Source organism: Eucalyptus grandis, chromosome 8, assembly GCF_016545825.1.
Source record: "Eucalyptus grandis isolate ANBG69807.140 chromosome 8, ASM1654582v1, whole genome shotgun sequence".
In the NCBI taxonomy this organism is placed as follows: Eukaryota; Viridiplantae; Streptophyta; class Magnoliopsida; order Myrtales; family Myrtaceae; genus Eucalyptus; species Eucalyptus grandis.
The window spans coordinates 50,035,933-50,062,769 of record NC_052619.1 but is presented as its reverse complement, the minus strand read 5'-3'; the positions used below and the strand labels follow the sequence as shown (position 1 = coordinate 50,062,769).

Below are 26,837 nucleotides of genomic sequence, written 5' to 3'. Positions count from 1 at the left end.
TCTCTATCCCTTTCTCCCCAAAAAATTTACAAGTACATATAAGTGAACGTGGTTTTTTGGGTATAGAGAAGAAAGTGCAGAAAAACTTCTGTAAACTTTGGTCGACATTTTACTGTTCTCTTACGTAGATATAACACCTTGGCTAGACTAATTATTCTTGTTGTATGATATCATATTGCATGCTTCTTTCCTTTTTTCTGCCATTTTCTGTTAAAAAGAAGAATTATCGACTCCTTTTTCTTATCGGAGCTAGTTATATTGGAAATTGAATTTCTTAAATGCATTCACTAGAAAGGATCTGTAGGCTCGTTCCAGTAGACCCAATGAACCAAAACACAAGTCACCCGCAATTAACTGGACATTCATTTTCCATCCGGCCAAAGGAAAGATCTCGAATATATTCCTATCACGTGATTAATTCTTCCTATCACTCTAGACGTATAATGAGAGACTATATTAGAAAGGTCTCTTTAACCTGCCGAATTTTTGCCAAAATCTTCATAATCTAGGGCTACTTTTGATTCGCGGAAAATGTGACATTTCTAAAAATTGTTTTCCAAGAAGCTTTCAGGAAATAACTATATTTTCTTATATTTGGTTAAAATTTGAAAATGAACCAAAAAGTATTTTCCATTGTTCAGAAGGAAAATCTTTTATGCATTCACTTATTTTTAATAATTTTTTATTATTTTACTTTTATGAAAATTGACTTTTTAATTTTAATTTTTTTCCTTTCCTTTCCTTTTCTTTTTTTTTTTTTTCTTTTCGTTCTTTTTTCTTTTCTTCTTCCTTGGGCTTGGCCTGTTGCCAGCCACGGCGACAACTGCGACCAGCCACAAGCCAGGTCGAGTCTCGCCCGAGGCCAATGAGCTCAGGCCAAGCCCAAGCCCCACCTAGTTTGCTGGATTTGGCGAATCCTGAGTTCGCCAGCCTTGGGTGAGCTTAGCTTCGTTAGCTTTGGCGAGGCTTGACCTTGTTGGAAAACTACAAACTCAAGCCTCATTAGCTTAGGGCGATGCCCAAGTTGGGGTCATTAGTGGCCACCTTTGCCGGCGACTAGCTAAGCCCAAGGAAGAAGAAGAAAAGGAAAGAAAGAAAGAAAAAGAAAAAAAATAAAATATCAATTTTTTTTTTAAAAGCAGAAGAAAACATAAAAATAAATGAAAATATATTTGGTGAGAGAATGAGGTGAAAGAAGTTATGAAAAATATTTTCCATTTTTGAAAAGTGAAAAATATTTTCTCCACTTTTAAAGGTGTTTTTTTTTTCCAATAGCGGATTACGTTTTCCTTGATTAGTTCATTTTTTATTAAACGAATATTGAAAAATTTAAAAAATATTTTCTTGAAAATTATTTTGAGTGAAACGAGCGGAGCATGATTTGTATCATACGCCGCCCACATTATGGTCAGTCAACGGTCGTCGTCGGCCTAGTTTGTCTCCTTAAAGCAACTGGTGGGCGACGTGTCAAAACTCAAAGAAATAGAATGACTGTACGTACAGAGATGCTTAAGAAAGGTCTTTTGGGCAGAAATTTTGAGGGAAGAAATAAAGTAAAATAGATAATAGAGTCAATAAAATACGCGCGCACTCTCTTGATACTTCGTACTGTATAAACAGAGTGATATCACACTCTTATGTTGACGGTACAGTTAAACACAGAGATAACAGTTTGATCTACATTAAAAATTGAGGAAAAAAATCTCTAAATCTCTATATGTTCAGCTTGTGGATGCCCTGCTTGATGTGCTCTTTTCATATTGATTTGTAAAAGATACTAGTCAATGGGGATGCCGAGTATATGGAGAAAAACTTGTGTAGAACAAATAATGGATCACAACGTGATTTGTCCAAGCATAGAAAACTATTTAGGCCCCCCGATTGTAGAAGACCCGTAACTTGGTTGTTTTAAAATTAAGTCGACAACGGATGAAATTTGGTCAAAAATCTGCTGGTTGAGTACACACACAAAACTTCAAAAATTTGTTTTGCAAAAACTATAAGCCGGAATTGAGTTCTATTAAATCTTATAGTACCCTAAATTATTAATCCCCGTAGGTTCTCACCTTAGCAATTCCTAAATTGAATCTCGTAGTTTCAGTTTTATATAATTTCAATTTGTGCCCCAATTAAAGAAACTACTCCCATTAGAAGAGAAAATAACTTAAATCCCTACCGAAAGTTACGAGTCGAAGTAAATTCGACTGGGCATAAGGGCATAAAGTCTCGGCTAGATTAGGATAAGCGTGGGGGTCCTCTGACCGCCGGTGAAAGAATACTAAAAGGAAAATAATTGATTTATTTATCTAGCCTCACTATTGAGCTTATTAAAGTCCAAACCCTCTTGATTTAGTGATAAGGAAAACTAACTCGGTATATCCATTTTGGATCAATATATAACCATAGGTTTAATTAAGGATGTGAGATGAGTTGATTAATTGTGATGGGAAAAGAAAAGTAAAGTTAATTAATTCAGAGGACAACAATGCTTTTGTCCAATTTACGTTAAAAATATTGCATTTGGACCACAATTTTTATGTTAATACAAGTTAGACTTTTCAAAGGTATACGTATAGCTTTGGAAACATCAGGACCTTCAATCATTGCATGTGGTAGTGCGGGAGCGTCCGCGGCCGTCGTCGGGCCAGGTTGTCTCCTTGAAACGACTAGCGAGTGCCCTGTCAGAAACTCAAAAGAAATAGAAAGACTCTATCATCTATGTAAGGAGCTGCATAAAGGCCGTGAAAAAAAAAAAAAAAAAAAAAGGAGCTGCATAAAGAGTCTTTTTAGGGCAGAAATTTTGGAGGGAAGAAATAGAGTAAAAACAGATAACTAAGTCAATAAAACACGGGCGCATACAATTGAAACTTCATACTATACAAACAGAGTGATATCACCTCTTCTGTTTACGGTAAAAGTTAAACATAGAGATAACAATTCAACCTACATTAAAAATCGTGAAAAAAAAATCTCTAAATGGTTAGCTCATGGATACCCTGCTTGTTGGTAATTAGTAAAATATACTACGTCATAATTTATAGTGGCATTTCGCTATTTGGTATGCTACTTCAGTATTGCCTTTCTAACTAGTCCACAGGGAGGAAGACTGTTTCAAGTCGATGGTTTTGTGATAATATCAGTGATTCGTGAGAAACATGAGACATGACGAATCACAATAGAATCAAGAGCAAATATGTCCCGAACAAATGACAGTGAATTACAGAGTGATTTGTCCCAGGATAAAAAGCCGTGCAAGACTTGTCCCATCCTTCCATACTTTTTTTTAGGGCGTGTTTGATAACAATTCATTTTTCGAGAACAGATTTTGATTAGAAATTATTTTTTTTTATTTTGTTCCTGAGAATAATTTATAAGCATTTAAAACCGTTTGATAACTGTCCAAAATTTATGATTCTGGAATAGAATTGCGTTTGATACCGTCTTTCATTGATTATGTTCCAAATCAATTTCTTTTAACATTTAAATATTTTTTTTCTTTTCTTTTTTTCCTTTTCTCCTATTCTTCTTCTTCTTCTTTTGGCCGGCGACCTCACCGGAGCATCGTTGGCCCTCGACGAGGCCGGCCCTCATCAGTCGAGCCTCACCAGCAGCTGGGCGAGGCTCGCTAGGGTGGTTAGCCGGCCTTGCCGGGGTTGGGCAAGGCTTGCCTCCGGCGAGCTCGTAGAACCAGTTGCTGGCAATTGGCGGCGGCGGCGGCGGAAGTTGGCGGATGGTGGCAAACGATGGCGTGGGATGGCGGTCAATGAAGAAGAAGAAAAGAGAAGAAGAAGAAGAGAAAATGGAAGAATAGTTGATTTTGATTCTTAGATTTATTCTCAAATAAGAATCAACTTTTTTTTTTTATTCTTGATTCTGTTCCAAATCTACTTCTGGAAACAAAAAAATAGAAGTTTGTTCTTGGGAACAAAAATTTTACCAAACGCAATTATGTTCCCAAACTAATCCCAGGAACAAAAAATCAGAATCATGCTCTGTTTGGATGGATACCAAATAGTGCCTTAGTGGTTGGAAATAGGCGTCGTCACTTGCCTTATTCCCATGTTTGTTCTGTTCCATTGGCATTATCCTCTTCTGCTTTTGCTAGCGTAACATGGGCCTAAGCATTGTATTGAGAGAATAGACAGAGAGATGTACTGGACTTTTCAATATACAGCAGAAATTCAAGACCTCACTATTTTACCTTTTGCTGGTGATTTGATTAGAGCCCTCTTGTGATATTGATATTACTCGTGTCGATGCCTCGTGGTCACCATGTGATTGGTAATGGTGACGAAACTTTCTCATGATGGGATCGCTGGCTTGGAGAATTTTCCAACGAGAGTGATCGTGTGATTCCTCTCTTGGTCCTACCAAAAACTTCATAATCTCGATGAAAGGCAAAATGCTTTTGTATTGTATATCGGCTACATCGCCTTTCCAAACTGTGATGCCCACATCATCATTTGCCATTGGTCGAACTAATAATGTGGATTTGTCTCCTTAAAGCGACTGGTGGGTGGCCCTCGAAAGCTCAAAGAAATAGAAAGACTGTATGTGTAAATAGAGATGCTTGTGATTCCCTTTTTCACACGTCAATTTAGTTATTGACTCAATGATGCATGTTCTCCACCGAGATCGGATCACGCGGAACAGGAGGGAGATGCAAAAACAACGTAGGTGACGACAAGAGTGTGGGCCTCTACGCGTTTTGGACATGCCTGGGCGAACCACAGAAAACAACTCCACGGGAAGAAAAATCCCACCCGAAGAAATCACTTTTTGTCATTTTCTCCTGGAATTTGAGCGCGAAGGTTCCCTCTCCAAGACAAGTCACCGACAGACAAGTCCGTGTGCCTAGGATGTCAACGACAGACAAGTCCGTGTGCCTAGGATGAGCATGGTTCCAAGGCAAGATCAAGACTTTAAGAATCGGAACAGAGGGAATTGGTATTGGTTCCAAGTGTTAGATATACGAGGTAATTTCTGGATTTCAAAAATTAAATAGCATGTTTAGAGTATAGGTTCTAGATTAGAACCTGAAATAAGTTTTTGTATTATTTTTATCCTATGTTTTTACATGATTTTGCGACATTCCATGACGTTTAATGATAATTATGTAATTTAAAATTACTAATTTGAGCTTCCATTTCCAGCGATATCCTAATTTTTTTTTTCTGTTAATGTTTAATAATTTTCCTATATCTAAATATAAGTTATGATAAATAGATTGTAATAAATGTGGGTTATTAAATGTGATGATTCATTGCAATAGTTCAATTAAAAGTAAAGAAAGAACCTAGGTAGACCTTGAAACTTGTAATAGGGTAAATCTCAAGTTCCAAAAATCAAGAAACATGTTTCAGGTTTCGAGTTTTAGTTGGAATCTGAATGGAACTTGAAACTACTAACCCTTATGTGTGCCCCCTTGCCTTTAGATTCTCCAATAAATTACTTGAGCCCCAATTTAATCGGCCACTGGCTCACCATGTTAAGGTACATGGAAACCCATAATCAATTTCAATAAGTTTAATCTTGCTATCTCTTTGCTCACTTTTGATATTTTGAAATTGCGAGACGTCGGTGATGGCACTCGATAATAAAATGTTTTATTTTCCGATGGTAAAGCGGGCAAAATAGAGAAATTATAAAAAGAAATTTCATAAATTAATACACAAAAAAAGGAACTGCACGCATAGTCAGGCTCAAACCTGAGTCCGAAGTGGGCTTCACATTGAAACACAAAAGCCCGTGATGATTCCAAGAAGCCCAAAAGCCACCATCCTTTCAATCCAATTCCCCCGCCAAAACGAGAACATAATCTCTCTCTCTCTCTCTCTCTCTCTCTCTCTCTCCCCACGCGCTCGGTGCTTGGGCGTTGATGCCATGGAGAGAGGTCTGATCTCGGCAAATCGGTGGGCGGAAGGGAGGCAAGCGTACTTCTTGACCCACCTGCACACCGACCACACCCACGGCATCACCCCCGCCTGGTCCAGGTTAGAATGCTATATTTTCGAGTGACGGAAAACATATGAATCAGTTAAGCATAGCAACCAAGAAATTGCAGTTGAGACCCTTTATGCACTCTTTTTCGGCAATTAAAACCAAGTGCTATCAGGTCTATGGTTGATCTTGCAAGGGAAAGTCATGGCCATACTCTCATGTTAAAGCTTCATAATCTTCTTATGAGAAATGAGACATTTGGGATGGAAAGTTATGGTGATGTTCCAATGCAACTCTTTCGCCTGAATTGAGTCTGATTCGTAGTCTTATCAAGCAGCAGACGTTCGCCTCCAGCTTCATTTCGAACCACCAGCTGCTCTATGTTAGTGCATAAAAATCTTGCCATTTACGCAGAATTGTCTCCATACTTAGGCCCGTGCGGGCAGTTTTCAACAAGAATAGCGGTAGGAGCTTTCAATGTACTATACTAGTAGAGAGAGAGAACCTTGATAGCTATCAATGTATCCAATCATGATTATTATTTCGAAGTGTCATCTACTCTGCTCCCTCAGTAGTCGGCACATAACTGAGGAAGCAATCTAATTCAATAACGACAACAAACATTCAATATTTCCAATTAATTTGTGTATTAAAGCAAATATATCATTGATATTTTTATTGTTAATACCATTTTACTATATAAGTAACATGAACCGAATTTTTAATGAAGTTGATTTATACATTGCCTAAATAAATTACTTTTCTCCTAGTTAAATTGTTATTTGGATTACTCAACTTGGCCACCATTTGGATATAACGAGGGTGATGTTTAATAGCAAATAAATTGTAATTTATCTTTAAGTAAGTCATTATCATTCAAATCTTTTCCCGCTCTATTATGAAATAATTCAAATAATAAGAAATACCATATCTGTAGGCAATTATCTATTTTTTGCAAAGTAGGATTTCTTTCCCTTGAGGAGAATATTGACAAACATGTGCTATGCAACGGATTTTCAAGGCAACCGAACAAACACTACTATGAAATACACAGATCTTTAACACAGTAACATCTAAACATAAAATTTTCAGTCAATTCAAAAAGTGAGATTTTTGTTGAGTATGCTAGAGTGGATGACTATAACCCAAAAGGAAATTGATTTTACAACTCAATTGCAGCAGAAGAAACTTAATCTTAAGAATGAAAAGTACAAGAAATGACGAGAATAAAATCTGCTCCTGGGATCGAGAAGCCCATTCGTGATGTTAGTATAGTCCAGTCTTCAGGCCAAGGAGAAGCACCAGCAACATAGGGCAAACTGTATTTTGTCGGAGGAGAAAGGACCATCATGGGGCAAAAATTGAGGCATTCCTAGTTAAGCAAATGCCTGGTAGTTAAACCTTTTGACCGTTAATATGTGGAATAAATTCCAGGAAGATCCAACATTACCGTCCTTGTTCCAGAGAAGTCGATAACACTGCATTTGACTCCGATTTGCTGGAAGGAGAAGCTGTTGTAGAGACGCCTGCCCTAACTGCAAAAGCCGGTTTTTTCGGAGCTGGAAGAGTCGCAGCTTCACTACCGAGCATGAGAACTGCATTTGACATCATGGGACGATCACTGGGGTTTTCTTGCACGCATAAAAGCGCGACCTTTATGCATTTCAAAACTTGATCTCTGTCGCAAGTTTCATGCAACACTTGATCCATCAAGTCCAATGCATTATTGTCATTCCATAATTCCCACGCCTGCACAATTGAAGTTTCAGTACGTTCAGAGAAAAGGCCCACAAAAAGTGGATAAAATAAAAGAAAGGGGTTAGCGAATGGACTGCATTCACATGAGTGAGAAGGCTCAGTGTTCCTTCAGAGTGATAAAAGCATGTGTTACGTCTCCCGCTGACAATCTCCAGTACGACAACGCCAAAGCTAAAAACATCGGACTTGAAAGAAAAATATCCATCTAAAGCATACTCCGGAGACATGTATCCACTGCATTAGAGCATAATAAGTCAATTAAGCCACAGTCAGAGAACTTGAAGTTTCAATGCAGATATTAAAAGGTAATAACGTGGTGAGTGCCTTGTCTAGGATCCAACAAATTCTCTATCCAATAAATAAATGGCATGCACATCTACAAAAACTTACTATGTTCCAATCACCCTTTGTGTGCTTGCTTCAGTTTGTTTTGCCTCAAATATCCGTGCCAGACCAAAGTCGGAAATTTTAGGAGTCATCTCCTCATTGAGTAAAATGTTGCTTGTCTTGAGATCTCTGTGAATGATTCGCAGCCTAGAATCTTGGTGCATATAGAGCATTCCTCGTGCAATTCCCAAGATAATCTCAAAGCGTATCTCCCAAGTCAGCAAGGAACACCTTGTTCGATCTAGCAAGATTTTAATTTTAATTTGTTAATGTAGCAAAGTCTTTTAATCTAACTCGGTCAGACTAACTTAAAACCTTTATAAAGAGGAAGAGACCGCTGAATGCTACTACCAATTACAGCTATGCATTGAAGACTACAATGGAATAGGGAGATGAAATAAGGTGCTTACCAAATATGAATGAATCTAAGCTTTTGTTGGGCATGTATTCATATAGTAACATCTTTTCGTCTCCTTTAACACAATATCCTACTAATCTAACGAGATTTCGATGCTGAAGTTTAGCAATCAAGACGACCTCATTCTTAAATTCCTCCGAGCCCTGTCCCGAGCCACTCAATAGCCTCTTTACCGCAATTTCCTGTCCTCCAGGAAATGTTGCCTGAAACAAACTTAAGAAACGGATTACTTCATCACCGTGACCAGGCGAAGAGCCCCCAATGGTAGAAGAAGAAACCATGTTACTTACCTTGTAAACAGGCCCAAACCCGCCTCTTCCAAGTTTGTTCTCATCCGATAAATTATTCGTTGCTCGTAGAATAATTTCTAAATCAAAGAATGGCACATCTATGCCTTTTTTATCCTCCTCCTCGAATTGGCATGAATCTATCCATATTTTGATGCGCTTCTCTCTATCATATAGACGAAAGTCAGGGTTTTCCTGAGTGCTTTCACTGCTCCCTGAAGTACCAGCTCTAGTTACTAATTGATTTCTATCTCATCATCGTATTTCTGATAATGACAGATAAAAAGTATGTATCTACTAAGTGATTACCTTGCGTACTACTATGCTGCCTTGTCATGTAAAATAAGCCACAAAAAGCAAGGATGAAAATTGTGGCAGCGGCAGGAGCAGCTATATAAACAGCTTTTGCTTTCTGTCTTTTCTGCGATGATATTCCTCCTCCAAGGCCATTACTTACTGCTAGACAAGAGAAATTAATATAACTATTATATTTCGGACAAAGCGAAAATTAATAACCGTAGACACAGGGTTTTGCTAATTTGATAGAAGGACAAATGTGAGGACATCATAGCGCATGGTCACAATCCCTATTATAGTCGATGAAAAAGAGCATGCTCAGTCGGTGCAAGTCCAGGACTCTGTCATTACATTGCATGCATACACCATGCTTGGGTTGGTAACTGTAAAGGCAGATGCTAATGACGCTTTGACAGGGCGAACATATCTCGGGAATCTCAGGCCCTGGACAAACGATAGCTATATTTGTTCTGGTTTCGAGCTCTGCTGGCTGATCTAATATAAATTCCAAACGGAAGCTAAAAATATAGATATGGACTCTGAAAATTTTATATTTTCAGCTTGTAGGAGCAGCAAATCATCCTAGTAGCGCTCTAAATGTTAGACCATGGAGATGGGAAACAATCATTTGATGGCTCGAGAAAATCTACTACTATAGCGACCAGTAAAACCTAAAGACTTATTTCCTTCTGATTTGTTATTCATGAATACAGTAGCTAAAGTTGCATATCAATTCGCAAGATCAATATTCTTACCTGGAGAACAATTGACATGGAAAGAGTTCCAACTGAATCCTGAGTTGCAGAGGCACCTTTTTATTCCATCTGACGCTTTCTTGCAAGTTGCATGTAGCCAATCGCAGTCTTTGGACGAATTGCAGATAGGCTCCTTTGGATTGCTCCACACAATTTTTATTTCACTCAACCAGACCCTTCCCAAAGACTCTCCTGCGCTGAAGTCATTCTGTCCTCCACTACATCCGCTACTCACATGAAATGGCGAGGACTGGTTAAGCTGCAGATTAATTTCCATTTGACTGCTATTTGTGCAGTCCGATGCATTCTTGACTTGGATGGTAAATGTTCGAGCTTCCGGATTGACGCTAGTGACTCTATAGCCACCGTGGGGCCGTTTAAAGTAAAGCTGCGCAGTTTCATTGTTGCAGCTAAATGCAGAGTATAGCGGATCGCCACAGCTCCATCCAGTGCTTAAAGGGTAGGGGATTAAATTTGTGCCGCAAGTTTTACAACTCCTGGTAGATTCTATGAAAGTCAACATTGCACAAATATTAGCACCGGTGAATATGCACATTCACATGCAATTGTACTATAATCAAACGTAATATTAATAGCTGAATTTGGGATAGAATCATTTGTTTTCCATATGCAGGTGGACTAGAACGCTTGGTTGGACGGCACTTGCAGTCAAAATAACTTGTGAGTGCACAAAGTATGAGCAAAGTTTATGACTTCTTCAAAGGAGGCAATAATCAGAAGCCCCCAAAGATAGTTAACAAGAAAGCCGCAGCTCAAGTCAAAAGGTCACGGACACAAATAATTTTGGAAGGGAAAAAAATCAGGTCAGAAGGAAATTAACCTATGTCTGAAAGCGGAACTCGGACATAGAGGTCGCGACCATCTTGGGCAAACTCCTGAATATTGTTGAGATCGTCGGACCATGTATAGCACGTCAAGGTGGCCCTCTCTGCCCTTTGGTGCAGATCCTCCTCGAACGAGTAAGCCTGACAACTGCAGACATCAAGGCACCTTTGCTTGCATTGCTCCTCACTGTCTACCGAAATCTGCACGTCCGGCTTCCCGGCCCTCATCATCTTCAAACTCAAGAAATCATGAGCACTATCGTCGCTGTTCTTTGCGCATATCGATGACTTCCTGAGGCACCCCCCCGAAAAGTCCCCCGAGTTCCAATTATCTGGCTGTGTCGGCTCAAACCCTGGCAAGCACCTGCACATGGTCTTATTGCCATTCTTATCATTGCAGCTCCCAAACTTGCCGCACGCACTTAACACACTGCACTGGCTCGCTGACTCGAACCAGACTAACTTTGACCCATTTCCCTGCCTGAGGTACTGAATCCGGCCATCGTAGTTCATAACCAACCGGCTGTTGTTGTAGTTGTCGTCCGAAGGCTGGGTTATGTTTTTGTAGGCCAAAGTTGAAATAGTCCCGGCTGGTGGCGAAGTAGTGGTGGCGCCGGTGGTAAAATTGGAGAGCAAGAAAGAGATGACGTCCAACATCTGATCGGTTTGTATGAACTTGCCATAGACCCCACTTTTCCAGTAGGGAGACAATTCTTGGATCACGTCGTAGTTGTTGCTGCCGCCTTCTTGATCCATTTGGAACGTGAAGTTCCCCTGTTTGGGTCATCCTGGCTTGCCCAAGAAGTCAACATTAAGTTTTCACTCATCAGCATCCCTGGAAGGAATGTGTCGGTTGGGTGATCGAAGCTCTGCCAGAGAATTCTCTCTCTTCCGTCGTCTTCAATTAGCACCAGATTCCCTGAATCAAGAAGCTTCGCTAACCTGGTCGAAGAGGTTGAACCCTCGACATGGGTCAACTGGATCGCTTGTCCTTCATTGCACAACTTTAGATTGCCATCCACGAGCCCAAAGGACGCGGTGGGGCTGACAAGCGGGTCGTCCCGGTTGGCGACCCAGACGATGATCGGAGGGTCCGACCCATAATACCATATTCCAATGTACCTCCTGGAGTCGGAGATCCCATCCGGAGAGAAGAAGCCGAGCTCGAACCGTTTGCCTGCAGACACGAGAGTGGTTCCTCCCGGGTATGTGATTGTGCCTACTGTTATGGTGTCTCTGCTCGAGCAAGACGGAAGGAACATCACAGACAAGAGCAAGCACGTTAAGATATTGAAGCGTCGCATGGTAATAATTGGAGCTATTGAAGTAGCGACCAGGTTAACATTAGGTTATTCAAGCATGTCCGATGAAATAGAAAGGAATTGAAAAAACATATCGACCTAATTCAATTAGCTACGAAGCAGACATTATTACTACCAGACTTAACACAGACTTTCAGATTAGAGAGGTCTGAAAGTTTTTGAAGAAATTGAAATCGACAACAGCCAAACTAGTGGAAGTGCGACGTTAAATCATTGAAAGCTGGCGTGAGCTCAAGGTTGTCGCTCTTAGCTAGACGGAAGAATACTTTCTTAATCCCTTTCTCTTTGTCTCTCTCCAGGAAATTTACAACTATATATGATTGAACGTGGTTTTATTGGTATAGAGAACGGAGTATTAAAAAATAATTACTTTTTGTATGAATTGCAGGCTTATTTTTCTCTGTCCTTGTAAAAAAGAAAAAAAGAAAAAAGGAGTCACTGGCTTCTCTTTGAATACTAACACGATCACCTATCGCATTAAAGTCAACAGGGAAGCATCCATGGGTTTTTTTGGTTAAGAGCTAGTTATGTTCGCACTCGAATTTCTTAATTGCAGTTGTAATAAAAGACCTTTCTACTTGTCCCGTTAGACCCGCTTAACCTGAGACGCCTGATATATTGGACCTTCATTGTGTTCACAATCGAAGTTCTTAATTGCAGTCTTAAGAAAAGATCTTTAGACTTGTTCCATTAGACCCAATTAACCATGACCCGCGAGACCAGTTGGACCTTCGTTTTTAATCTAACCGAAGGAAAAGGCTATTGTGTAGTTTGAATGGTTTCTTCAGAGGCACAGTGATAAAGGTGAAGTCCTTCGACGGCCCGGTGAAATAATATTGAAAGAACGAAAATTGATTTATTTATCTAGATTACCATGATTAACTAAGTTCATTAAGCCCGTTAAAGTCCAGATCCTCTTGATTTAGAGACCAAGAAAACAAACTCAATCTATCAATTTCAGATCCCAAATATAACCATATGTTTGAGAAAGCATGTGAGATGAGTTAATTCATTGTAATGGAAAAGAAAAGTAAACTCTAGGATCCGTTTGTGAAACTATTTCCGAGAAATTATTTTTCGACTTTTTGATGTTTGGATGACTAAAAACTAATTAATTTATTTAAAAAAATCATGGACTGAAAACAATAAACTTAGATTTCTAGTAAGAAGAAAATCAGTTTCCCTAAATTACTAATCAAATGAAAAATTAACTATTTTTGTTGAAATTGATTTGCATGGAAAATATATTCCTTTATCATAAATTTCTCAGTGAGGTGCATTTCTTTAATGGAAAATGAATGATTTGAATTTTTTTTTATTATAAAATTATCACTTGAATTCCTTACGAAAATGAATGAACAAAGAATATTTTCATTGTTTACAAAAAAAAAAAGTTTAGGCATAAATTGCCATTGATGATGAAACAATTTCAATTGACTAATTATTTCTAGTGATATAAGTGATTATTTTAAAAATAATAATTTTCAAATTATTTATTTTTTACGAAATAAATGGAGCCTCAATTAATTGAGAGGACTACAATTTTTTTATCCAATTTACCTGGAAACTATTGCATCTGAACCACACTGTTAAAGTTTCTGCATGTTAGACTTTTAAAAGCTAAAAAATAAAATAAAATTGAATGATACGATTATTCAAAAGGAATTATATTAAAACATTGCATGCTGGTGCAGGGGATCAACGGTGGTCGTCGGCCTAATTTTGTCTCCTAAAGTAATCGATTGGTGTGCTGAGAAGTAAGTGTGAGTAACGTTTGAAAAAGTGGACTTGGGCCAATGTGAATTCACATGTCCCCGTGTACAGGAATGACTTTGTCGGCACACGGTTTCACGGTGACCCGTCCGATTTTTTGAGGGAAGACAGATGTTGACTGTGCTGTTGCTCGAACAGGCCTTGTCAATTTTTTTCTGGGAATAAATATATTAAAAATTTTAAAATTTATCATAAAAATATAATAGAGTAAAAAATTTGTAAAAAATGAAATGAAATTCTAAAACTTGTCACAAAAATACAATGCATCCTAAAACTTTCAAAAAATGCAATTAATAGAATGGCTTGATTTGACCAATTTAATAAATTTTAGGAATTGAATATTCTTTTTAAAGTTTTAGAACTCAATTTCATTTTCATGACAAATTTTAAGACTTAATTATACTTTTGGAAAGTTTTAAAACTTAATTATACTTTTATAACAAGTTTTAGGAATTTGAATACACTTATCTATAAAAAAAAAAAAATTGGTTGGTTGTCATTTGCCTTATTCCAATGTTGCATATAAATGAGTCAATTTGGATTAGACTATTTTTCGACCCAACCTAAAAACCTAACATGACTCAATGAGTTGTGTTATAGAATTTCACATTTAGAAAATTGGTACAATGTGAAGTAGTTATATACTAATTGACTCATAATTTATTAGTGTAAGTTTCTAAAAGTGTGTTTAACTAAATATGTTGATAGACTTGGACTTGAGCTCTTTATTGACGATCTCCCCTAGTAAAGGTATCATGTTTTTGCTACGCATTCCCAACAAATGATATTAGAGCAAATGGTAAATTGGTTGGCCCCTAATCTATTACAAGAATCTCTCAAAAATTCTAGGCGGTATGCGTTGTGGAATAACAACGTGGGCTCGATGGCAGATTTCATGATAAGATCTAGAAAAAAAGACTACAAATGAAGTTGGGCACTAATGGATATTCAAGTTAAGATATCTTAATATAGAATGATACCAAAATCAATGGAGAGCCAACCTAACACCAACCTCACACATGAGAGGGATATCGTTGATATAAACGTGTGAGTTGTGTTAGAGAACTTGCCCATCAATGAATTGGTCTGCTGGAGAAATTAATGCATCCTAATTAGTTTATAACTCATTGACTTAAGTTTCAAGTAAAGGTAAGTTCAACTAAATATATTGATGGGCTCCAACTTGGGGCTTCCTCTTAGTGATCTCCTTGTGAAGATATCGGATTTCTACTATGTTCTCCCAACAACCCATTCATTTGATGGCCCTAGCTGATAGTTATGATGACTTTTATATAGATGAATAGATTTAGATAAGTGGCATTAGAAAGGTGCCTTCAATTTGAGATTATCTAACAAATATTGTGTAACATCCATAAATTCCTACATCAATTATTCATATGTAGGAAATGAATACGATAAATTTCATACGTAAAAATTCCAATTGGATTATTGACTTTATAGTGTGCAAAAAATTCAGAATGTATTTTCGTATTTATGACATTCGGAATGTGACTCTATTAGGATGAAATCATTGAGCATTTGTATATAGATTGATTATATGGAGTGATGGTGAATCACCTATCGCAATAGTGATTATTATTATTAGGGACTATTATACTTTGAGTATACATATCGGAGGATCTTCATGTTAGAAATTTATTGAGTTGAGATTCTCCTAGCGTCTGTTCCCTTTTACCAATAAGTTTAGTCAATTCAAGATATTTGTTTGGATTTATCGGCATTTAGAATGGACACTGATTTCCTTGGTCATTTACTGAAATAAAAAAAAAATATATATTGGTAACTTATAGAATATCTTCACCAAGCAACACAAATGTGGCCATATATAGTGTTTTTACTTGACCACATCTCCTTCATTGGAGAGAGAGGGAGGGAGGGAGGGAGGGAGGGAGGGGACATCATAGGCCAAGCACAATGCATGAATGAGAATGCGTTATTTCAGTTGTAATCATTTCAAGTATTAATGAGAGATAGAAATTACCTTGACTTGTGTTTCTCATGAGTTAAAAACAATACATTTTAGTTAACTAAGTTTAAAAATCGTGATGATATTTGGGTTTAAAAACTCTTGTTGGAGAATGAGAGAGAAGTATACAAATCAAAAGGTTACAAGTGGCATAAAGTTTCAGTAGCTAAATGAATATAACGACTAGTGAGAGCATATGATCTCCTAAGGAGATGCGTGAATAAGAATAATTATTTGATATGTAATCATTGAAGCAAAAGGGTGAGGTCATGCGTGATGTAAATTTATATGTTAAACTTATGGTTAAAATGAGGAAGATGTGATCAAGTAAAAACACTATATATGGCCACATTTAGGTTGCTTGATGAAGATATTTCATAAGTCATCAATATATTTTGTATTTCAGTAAATGACCAAGAAAACCAGTGTCCATTCTAAATACCAATAAATCCGAAAGATATTTTCAACTCACTAAAATTAGCAGTTTGAGGTAATGGACGTTAGAAGGATCTTGACTTAGTAAATTTCTAACATGAAAATCCTTCGATATGCATACTCGAAGTGTAACAGTCCCTAATAACAATCACGTGATTCACCATCACTCCAAAAAATGAACTTATGTGCAAATGCTCAATAATTACATCCTAATGGAATCACATTCCGAAAGTTACATGTGCGGAAATACATTCTAGATCTTTCACGCACTATAAAGTCAATAATCCAATTGGAATTTCTACTTCTAACATTTATCGTCTTCATTTCCTACATATTAATAACTGATGTAGGAATTTTTGGATGTCACACATTGCAAGCCCCATATTGAGAAGATGACTAATAAAACCATTGCTGGTAGAGTTGGATTGTATCAAGTCTGCTCCTTTTAGCTTGGTTAACTATTGGCACAGCATTTTTATTCTTCGGAAAAGGTTATTGGAATGGGGGAGTAGAAATAATGTTGGTTTTTCTAGCAAAAGAGATGCGAAGGCTTATGGAACTAAGGGTGAGTTGGCCCGCGATTGGCTTACTGAAAAAATAGAGGAGGTTTAGGCAATCGAAGACTTGATGAATGGAATAAAGGCTACTGTTTTGCATTCTTTGTGGCATCTCCTGTTGCAGTCCCGAGTTTAGACTTATCTTTTGAAAGGATTGTAGAGCGTGCGTTGCAAAAGAAATGGTGGCGTTGAGGGATTGGATTGGTAATGGTCGCTAAGCTTTATTATGGCCGGATCACTGGCATCCTTTTGAAATTCTCACATGGAGAATTTTTGAGGAAGGGCGATTTATGATTCCTCTCCTCGTTCTAAGGCTGAAGTTGCTAATATCACAGGATTCTTAGTGGATTTGGCCTTCGGCCAGGTTATTCTTGTATTTATTCAAGCCTCTTTATAGACTCATGCTTTCTAACACGAATTAATAAAATTTATTATTGTATTAGACTACTGCGTAGGAATTACGAGCATTCCTTTTTTTTTCTTTTTTCTTTTTTTTCTTTTTTTGTGAAGGTCTGCCTTTACCACTCAAAACCGTTTATTTTTCTTTTTTGGTAATATTGCGTGTGAAAGGATCTTAACATTTTAGTATAAACAGGTAAAATGGGAAGGATTCAGGATTTCGGCTTTTCAGAAGTTTCAAATTATCATAATAATCTCAACGGAAATGCGGAAAATGACTGCATCAGTTGATCTTCCTACCATTAGCTAACAAATTTTCACGATATATACTCAGTGAGTCGATTTTCTTCTAAAGAAAAGTAAAACTTTTTAACATGAACCAAAAAAACGACATTGTTTTACATGGCATCGATCAGATAAAGATGGTAGTACTAGTTCGGGTCTAGCACTTGGAACCATGAGCGCCACCGAGTTATATCGTGCACATGAGAAATAGAACTTCTAGCCTTTTTAATTTTTTAATTTTTTGGTCTTGATTAAGTTTCTTTTGAAGTAAGACAAAGCCAACTTTCTCATGTCAAGATCAGAACCCACGACCCAAGAAGGAAACCCTCGTAGTAAATGTAGACCCATAGATCCAGCCGGCAACTCGGCATGAGTTTTACCGAAAGCAAAGGTATCAGGCAATTCTCTATTGTTTGTAAAGCAGGCTTTCTTTTCCTTGAGGTGAATATTGACTAACCTCTGCAATGCAGCGGATGTTTAAGGTGACTGACCATGCATCACTATGAAATATACAGATCTTTAATACATAACAGTAACATCTCGGTGATAATTGAGAGGGATTTTTCAGTCAATTCAAAAAGTGAGATATTTTTGGATCATGCTATAATGGGGTGGATTGAGAGTTTGATAGGATGACTACAGTCCCAAAAGGGAATTGATTTTACAACTCAATTGCAGCACAAGAAACTTATTCTTAAGAAGGAGCAGTGATGCAACTGACAAGAAGAATCTCCTACGGTGATCAAGGAGTCGATTCGGTATGTTAGTATGGTACAGTCTTAGGCCAAGGAGAAGCATCAGCTATCAACAGAGTAAACTGTATTTTGCCGGAGGAGGAAGGAATATCATGGGGTAAAAATCGAGGCATTCCTAGTTAAACAAATGCCTGATGACTAAAGCTTTTGACTACTAAGATGTGGAATAGATTGGAGGAAGATCCGACATTACCGTCCTTGTTGCAGAGTAGTCGATAACACCGTGCTCGACTCTGGTTTGCTGGAAGAAGAAGCTGTTGTAGAAACGCCTATCCTAACTGCAAAAGCCGGTTTTTTGGGAACCGGAAGAGTCGCACTTTCACTACCGAGCATGAAAACCGCATTTGACATCGTGGGGCGATCACTCGGGTCTTCTTGCACGCATAGAAGCGCCACGTTTATGCACTTCAAAACTTGATCTCTGTTGTAAGTTTCGTGCAGCACTTGATCCATCAAGTCCAATGCTTTATTGTCATTCCATAATTTCCATGCCTGCACAATCGAAGCTAAAGTACATTCAGACAAAAGAGCGACGGGAAGTGGATAAAGCAAAAGAAAGGGACAGCAAATGGACTGTATTTACATGAGTAAGAAGGCTCATTGTTCCTTCGGACTGATAGAAGCCTGTGTTACGTTTTCCACTAACAATCTCCAATACGACGACACCAAAGCTAAAAACATCGGACTTGAATGAGAAAAATCCATCCAAAGCATACTCCGGAGACATGTATCCACTGCATTGGAGCATGAGCATAATAAGTTAATTCAGCTGCAGTCAAATCATTAAATTTTCATTGCAAATATTAAAAGGTGATAATGTGGTGAGTGCCTTGTGTAGTGTCCAAAAAATTCTTTATCTAGACGAAAAAAATGGTACGTGCATCTACAAAAACTTACTATGTTCCAATCACCCTTTGCGTGCTTGCTTCAATTTGTTTTGCCTCAAATATACGTGCCAGACCAAAGTCGGAAATTTTAGGAATCATCTCCTCATCGAGCAAAACGTTGCTCGTCTTGAGATCTCTATGAATAATTCGCAGCCTAGAATCTTGGTGAAGATAGAGCATTCCTCGTGCAATTCCCAATATAATCTCAAAACGTATCTCCCAGGTCAGCAACGAACACCTTGTTTGATCTAGCAAGGTTTTTATTTTAATTTGTGAAGGTAGCAAAGTCTTTAAATCTAACAATGTCAGACTACTTAATTCTTTATGAAGAGAAAGAGATTGTGGAGTGCTACTACCTATTGCAGCTATGCCCTGAAGCATACAAGGAAAAAGGAACACGAAATGAGATGCTTACCAAATATGAAAGAATCTAAGCTTTTGTTGGGCATGTATTCATATAGTAACATTTTTTCATCCCCTTTGACGCAATATCCTACTAATCTGACGAGATTTCGATGTTGTAGTTTGGCAATCAAGACGACTTCATTCTTAAATTCCTCTAAGCCCTGTCCTGATCCACTCGATAGCCTCTTTACTGCAATTTCCTGTCCTCCTGGAAAAGTAGCCTGAAACAAAGTTAAGGAACGGATTACTTCATCACAGTGACCTCGTCAAAAGCCCTATAGATGGTAGAAGAAGAAACCATTTTATTTACCTTGTAAACAGGCCCGAACCCACCTCTTCCAAGTTTGTTCTCGTCCGAGAAGTTATTCGTCGCTTGTAAAATAATTTCTAAGTCAAAAAATGGCACATCTATGCCTTTCTTATCTTCTTCCTCGAATTGGCGTGAATCCATCCACATTTTGATCTGTTTCTCACTGTCGTATAGACGAAAGGCAAGATTTTCCTGAGTGCTTTCCCTGCTCCCTGAAATGCAACTCTAGTTACTAATTGTCTGCTATCTTATTATCGTGTATCTAATAATGACAGATAAAAAGTAGTTTGTGTTTGATTTGTGATTACCTTGCGTACTACCATGCTGCCTTCTCATGTAAAATAAGCCACCGAATACAAGGATGAAAATTGCAGCAACGGCAGGAGCAACTATATATACAGGTTTCGCTTTCTGTCCTTTCTGCAATGATCCTCCTCCTTCAACGTTATTTACTAAGAGAAAAAAGTGTAAGTACTGTATTTTGGACAAAAGTGAACGAAAAATTTTGGACAATAGTACATGTGTCACAATCCCTCTTATAGTCGATGAAAAAGAGCAAGTCTAGTTGGTGCAAGTTCAGGACTCTGTCATCACATTGCGTGTATAGACCATACTTGTGACTGCAACCATAGAGGCAGACGCTATTGACTCCTTGACAGCGCAAACATATCTCGGGAATCTTGGGCAGGAGACAAACTATAGCTGTAACTGTTCTGGTTTCGGGCTCCTGGCATAACTATTATATATTCCAGAACGCTGAAAATATAGACATTAACTGATTGGAATTTGTCAGTTTGCTTCTAGGAGGAGCAAATCATCCTAGGAGTACTCTACATGACAGACCATGTAGATAGAAAATATTGATTTGGGGGCACGACAGAATCAATTATTATAATGACCATCAAAACCTAATAGTTATGTTTCCTTCTAATCTGTCATTCATGAATACAGTAGCTAAAGTTGTGGGTCAATTCGCAAGATCAACATTCTCACCTAGAGAACAATTGACGCTGAAAGAATTCCAACTGAATCCGGAGTTGCATAGGCACCTTGTCGTTCCATCTAATGCATTATTGCAAGTTGCGTGTAGCCAATTGCAGTCTTTGGACGAATTGCAGAGTGGCTCTTTCGGAGTGCTCCACTCAATTTTCACTTCGACACCAAAAGAGTCTCCTGTGCTGAAGTCATTCTTTCCACCGATGCACCCATCACTCACACTAAATGGCGAGGACTCGTTAAGTTGCTGCTTAATTTCCATCAAACCACTACCTGTGCAGTTGAATGCATCCTCGACTTGGATAGTAAATGTTCTAGTTTCTGGAGTGATGCTAGTGACTCTGTAGGGACCTTTGCCCGGCTCAAAATAAAGCTGGGCAGTTTTATTGTCGCAGCTAAATGCAGAGTATAACGGATCGCCACAGCTCCATCCAGTGCTTAAAGGGTAGGGGACTAAATTTGTGCCGCAAGTTTTACAACTCCTAGGAGATTCTATGAAAGTCAACATTGCACAAATATTAGCACTGGCGAATGTGCACATTCACCTGCAATTGAACTATAATCATACATAATATTAATAGCTGAAATTGGGATAGCATCATGTGTTTTCCGTAAGCAGGTGGACTAGAACGCTTTTGCAGTCAAGATGCAGTCAAGATAAAATGTAAGTGCACAAAGTATGAGCAAAGTTTATGACTTCATTAAAGTAGGCAAATCAGAAGCCACCAAAATAGTTAATAAGAAAGCAGCATCTCAAGTCAAAAGGTCCGAGGCACAAATAATTTTGGAAAGGAAAAAAGGTCAGGTCAGAAGGAAATTAACCTATGTCTGATATCGGAACTCGGACATAGAGGTCGCGACCATTTGTGGCAAACTCCTGAATATTGTTGAGATCGTCCAACCAAGTATAGCACGTCAAGGTGCCCGTCTCTGCCCTTGGGTGCTGATCCTCCCCGAACGAGTAGGCATGGCATTTACAGGCACCAAGGCACTTTTGCCTGCATTGCTCCTGGCTGTCTACCGGAATCTGCACGTCCGGCCTCCCGGCTTTCATCATCTTCAAACTCAAGAAATCATGAGCACCATCGTCACTGTTCTTCACACATATTGACGACTTCCTGCGGCACCCCAAAGAGAAGTCCCCCGAGTTCCAATTATCTGGCTGCTCCGGCTCGAACCCTGGCAAGCACCTGCACATAGTCTTATTGCCATTCTTGTCATTGCAGCTCCCAAACTTGCCGCATACGCTGAAGACACTGCACCGGCTCGCCGGCTCGAACCAGACTGGCTTTGACCCATTTCCTCGCCTGAAATACTGAATCCGGCCGTTGTAGTTCATAACCAACCGGCTGTTGTTGTACATGTTGAATGAAGGCCAGGTTATGTTTTTGTAGGCCGAAGCCGGACTAGTCCCGGCTGGCGGCGAAGTGGCGGTGGCGCTGGTTGTAAAATTGGAGAGCAAGAAAGAGATGACGTCCAACATCTGATCGGCTTGTATGAACTTACCGTAGACCCCACTTTTCCAGTAAGGAGACGGGTCTTGGATCACGTCGTAGTTGTTGTTGTTGCCGCCTTGTTGATCCATTTGGAACTTGAAGTTCCCCCGTCTTGGGTCATCCTGGCTTGCCCAAGAAGTCAACATGAAGTTTTCAGTCATCAGCATCCCTGGAAGGAATGTGTCGGTCGGCTGATCGAAGCTCTGCCAGAGAAATGTCTCTCTCCCGTCGTCTTCAATCAGCACCAGATTCCCTGAATCAAGAAGTTTCACTAATCGGTTCGAAGAGCTTGAGACATAGGTCAACTGGATCGCTTGTCCTTCATTCCACAACTTCAGATTGCCGTCCACGAGCCCAAAGGACGCGTTGGAGCCGACAAGCGGGTGGTCTCGGTTGGCGACCCAGACGACGATCGGAGGGTCAGATCCATAATACCATATTCCGACATAGCTCCTGGAATCAGAGCTCCCATTCGGAGAGAAGAAGCCAAGCTCGAACCGCTCGCCCGCGGACACGAGAGTGGTTCCACCTGGGTATGTGAGTGTGCCTACTGTAATGGTGTCTCTGCTCAAGCAAGACGGAAGGAACATCCAAGACAAGAGCAAGCACGTAAAGTAATTGGGGCGTCGCATGGTAATAGCTGGAGTTCTTCGAATGGCGACGAGGTTAATGTCTCTTTGATTATGGGTCGCCATTGTTCCGCCATTCACTGCGATAATACCTCATCCTCTATCATCATTCGGCGTAAGGTTGTCGGGCTTGTTTTTCTCTTTTCTTTCTTCCTCGGGAATATCGCGTTTCAGTGGGTTCGATGAATTATTGAAATCATGTTCGTCCTTTTAGCCAATCGAAGAAAATCAATTCCCACACGGAACGTTGACTACGTCAGAAAAGAAATACCCCACAGGCCCGTCTAAAAGAAAATGAGCTGTTAATACCACAATAAATTAAAAACAGTCACGTAAGTATTTCTGTGGAGAAAATGTAGCCGTGAAATTAAGTTCGTATCATTCCGCGTGTGTGCATGAGAGGGAGAGAGAGAGTAGAGATGGCTAATTGAGGTAAAGATGGTCCTTACTCTCTCCTTTGTCTTTTTTCCCCTTCCTTCCGTTCGCGCTCCTCTCTTGGCGAACTATGGACCTGCCCAAAGTCGTGAACTAATTGTGTTTATGGTGGGGCTGGGAAGTGGGAAACTCCTGACATGGGTTAAAGCTCGTAAGTCATGTCGTGTACACACTTAATCTAAAATTGGACAATTAGTTTGGACCTACTAAATTACAGACTCTCCATTAATAGAATCGTCACATAACAACTTACATGAAAAATTTACCGCACTAAAAAATGACACTAATCCGTCCGTCAATCCCTATCTCCATCCCATGTTCCATCTCTCACTGTCCTTTGAATAACCGCCATTGGTCCACGTTATCAAACCAATCGACACCCCCATGTCGCCGTTCAGCCGCTGTCATCTTCTCCATCTTCAACTCTGCCTCGTCTCTCTCTCTACCATTGGCCAAGCAGCATCTCTCTCTCTCTCTCTCTCTCTCTCTCTCTCTCCGTCCCTCCTAGCTTGTGCCTCTTGCCATTGATGGGGCGGTGAGAGACCTCCAGATTTGTGAAGATTGTTGTCAATGGTGGGGCTTCTCTATTTGTGTAGTGAATCAAAGAGAAAATGAGATGAATGTATATCTTTTCATGTTTATTTCATACTGATAGGTAGAGTAACACATGACAAAATCAATTCCAATTAAGAGCCTACTTATAATTGGGTATGTAAAGATTTGTCCGACCTTTTGCCTTCCACGTTTGAGCATGTCTAACATGATAGAGGGGAGTTGAGATAACTATCAACCTAATATAATTAAATGTCGAGTGGACATTCTAACCACCAGATTTAGTACAGACTTTAGATTGGAGGCCTGAAATATTGAGATTTCAATTCGACCTACATAAAAATTGAGGAAAAATCTCTCAATGTTCAGCTCGCAAACGCCCTAATAACTTGTGCTGGTTTTCTGCTTTTTCGTATGTTACTTCAATACTGCCTTTTAAACCATCAACTGGGAGGACTATCTCGAGTCAATGGTTTTGTGGGAATATCGACAATTTATGTGGAAGACAAGACACCGGAGTCCTTGGAGAACCGACAGCAACTTGTCCCGGACAAATAATTCATGGATCGCCAAGTGATTTGCACGAGCATGAAAAATGGTGTAGTCCTTCCTTTTCTTTTTTCTTTTCTTGTGGCCAGAGATAGGCGTTGTCATTATAATACGGACCTAAGCTGTAAGATCTGGCGGTGGGCCCAGGGGCGAACGGTCAAAGAAGAGAAGGGAGACCGAGAGCTTTCGGAAGAGAAGAAAAAAAAAAAAAAAGAAAATAAAGAAAATGAGTTATGTGTAGAAATTATTTTTGAGAATAAAAAATTAATTTTTATACTTTTTATTTTTATTCCAAGTCTATTCTCTAAACATTTTTCTATTTCAGGAAATAAAAAAAATAATTGATTGAAATAAAAAAAAAAAAAAAAAAAACAAAGAAACAGGAATGTTACCACACGAGTCCCTAAATTCCATTTAAAGCATCCATGGGGTATTAAGTCAAGAGCTAGTCATGCTTAGCTAAGAATAAATAAGAGCTAGTTGTATTCATCGCATTAGTGAGAAAAGATATTTGTTCTATTAGATCCAATTAACTTAAACACGCATCTCCCATAATTAAACTAGACATTCATTTTCAATCCAACTAAAGGAAAGATGTCGAATATATTCTTATCACATGATTAATTCTTCCTATGATTCTAGCCATATAATGAGACTGTTTCGAAGAGGTCCCATTAATCTATTGAGTTCCCGTGAATATCTTAAAAGACTAAGCATGTGACATGAGATAATTAAAAAAGAAAAAAAAGAAAATAAATTCATGATTGGAGAAGAAAAGAAGAGTTCAGAGGATCACAATGTTTTTCTGTCCAATTTTCCTGGAAACTATTGAATTTGAACCACGTCTACACAAATTAGACTTTTCAAAGGAACAAAAAGGACTGACGTTGCTCTAATAATCGTTAGGATATTCAATCGTGGGATGCAACTGGTGGCTGACCTGTGAAAAGTCGGAGAAATAACAAGACTGTATGTATAAAGATGCTTAAAAAGTCTTTGGGCAGAAATTTGGTAGGAAGAAATGTGGTAAAAATATATAATTGAGTCAATAAAACACCCACCCGCGCACTCTATTGATACTTCGTAATGTACAAATAGAGTGGTATCACCTCTTATATGTCCCGTTGAAGTTAAACGTAAACATAACAATACGATCTATGTTAAGGAAAAAAATTCAAAATGCTCAACTTTTTTTTTTTTTGTCAGTCCTACTCTAATCCTACTCTACACTCACTCGCAGACTTGTGCCCTGCCTCTTGCAGGGCGTGGGAGTCGCAACCCACTCTCGAAACTTACGCGTCCCTAGGTGGGGATTTGAACCCCTCAACTCAAAAATGCTCTATTTAATACGTTCTCTTCATGCAGATTCGTAGAATATTCCGTACTATAATTTTGTCCTGGTTTTCTGCTATTTGATATGTTGCTTAAGTATTGCCCTTGAAACCAGTTAATGGGGAGGAGGGTCGTCCGACTATTCACTGCGATAACCCCTCATCCTCATCCTCATCGGTCGTGAGGTTGTCTGCACTGTATCTCTTTTTTCTTTCTTCCTTGGGAATATCACGTTTCGTTGTGTTTGATGAATCAGTGAAATCATTTTCATCCTTTCCGCCAATCGATGAAAAAGAATTCCCATGCGGAATGTTTACTAAGGCCTGTTTGGTAACTGGTTAAATAGTAAAAATTTCTGTTTATTTATTCTCTGAAATAGTTTTGGAACAAAATCGTGTTTGGTAAATTTTTTGTTTTTGGAACAAATTTCTATTTTTTTGTTCCTGAAAGTAGATTTGAAACAGAATTAAAAATAAAAAAAAAAATTGATTTTTGTTCTTGGAACAATTCTAAAATCAAGTCCATATTTCTTTTTTTTGTTTATTTTCTTTTTCTTATTCTTCTTCCCTTTTCTTCTTCTTCTTCATCCACTGCCGCGGTTGCCATCCGCCGTCGTCGCCGCCGCCGGCTGCTCGCAATCGATCCGCGAGCTCGCTGCACTTGCCTTGGCCTAGCGAGCCTCCGGTGAGCTCACTGGTGGCCAGGTGGGCCTCGTCGAGGCTAGGCGAGCCTTGCCGTGTCGGGCGAGGTTCGGTGAGTTCACTGGTGGCTAGGTGGGCCTTGCCGAGGCCGGGCGAGGCTCGCTTGGCCACCAACGAGGCTCGCCCGGCCTTGTTGAGGCTCGGCCGGGCCATGGATGAGCGAGCTTGGCCGAGCCTCACCAACTGCCGGCAAGGCTTGACCGATGAGGGTCGGCGAAGCTCCCGTGAGGTCGCCGGCCCTCGTCGCCGATCGATCGCCGTGGCGGCGATCGGCAACTTGAAGAAGAACAAGAAGGGATAGAAAGGAACAAAAAAAAAAAAAAAAAAAAGAAGGAATAAAATTAT

At 39.2% G+C, this 26,837-nt stretch overlaps 1 protein-coding gene across 1 annotated transcript; it reads right to left on the bottom strand.

Moving 5' to 3' along the window:
* Positions 1 to 7,371: 7,371 nt before the first annotated feature.
* LOC104440055 lies at positions 7,372 to 23,277 on the bottom strand. Its single transcript, XM_039300075.1, is given in 17 exon segments — positions 7,372 to 7,689; positions 7,782 to 7,932; positions 8,089 to 8,326; positions 8,496 to 8,706; positions 8,794 to 9,005; positions 9,843 to 10,349; positions 10,684 to 11,466; positions 11,469 to 11,923; positions 17,729 to 17,904; positions 18,393 to 18,692; positions 18,784 to 18,934; positions 19,098 to 19,325; positions 19,553 to 19,713; positions 19,803 to 20,014; positions 20,111 to 20,254; positions 20,796 to 21,290; positions 21,621 to 23,277. Coding segments are annotated over 17 exon segments (6,096 nt in total). The 5' UTR covers positions 22,990 to 23,277; the 3' UTR covers positions 7,372 to 7,386.
* Positions 23,278 to 26,837: the final 3,560 nt, after the last annotated feature.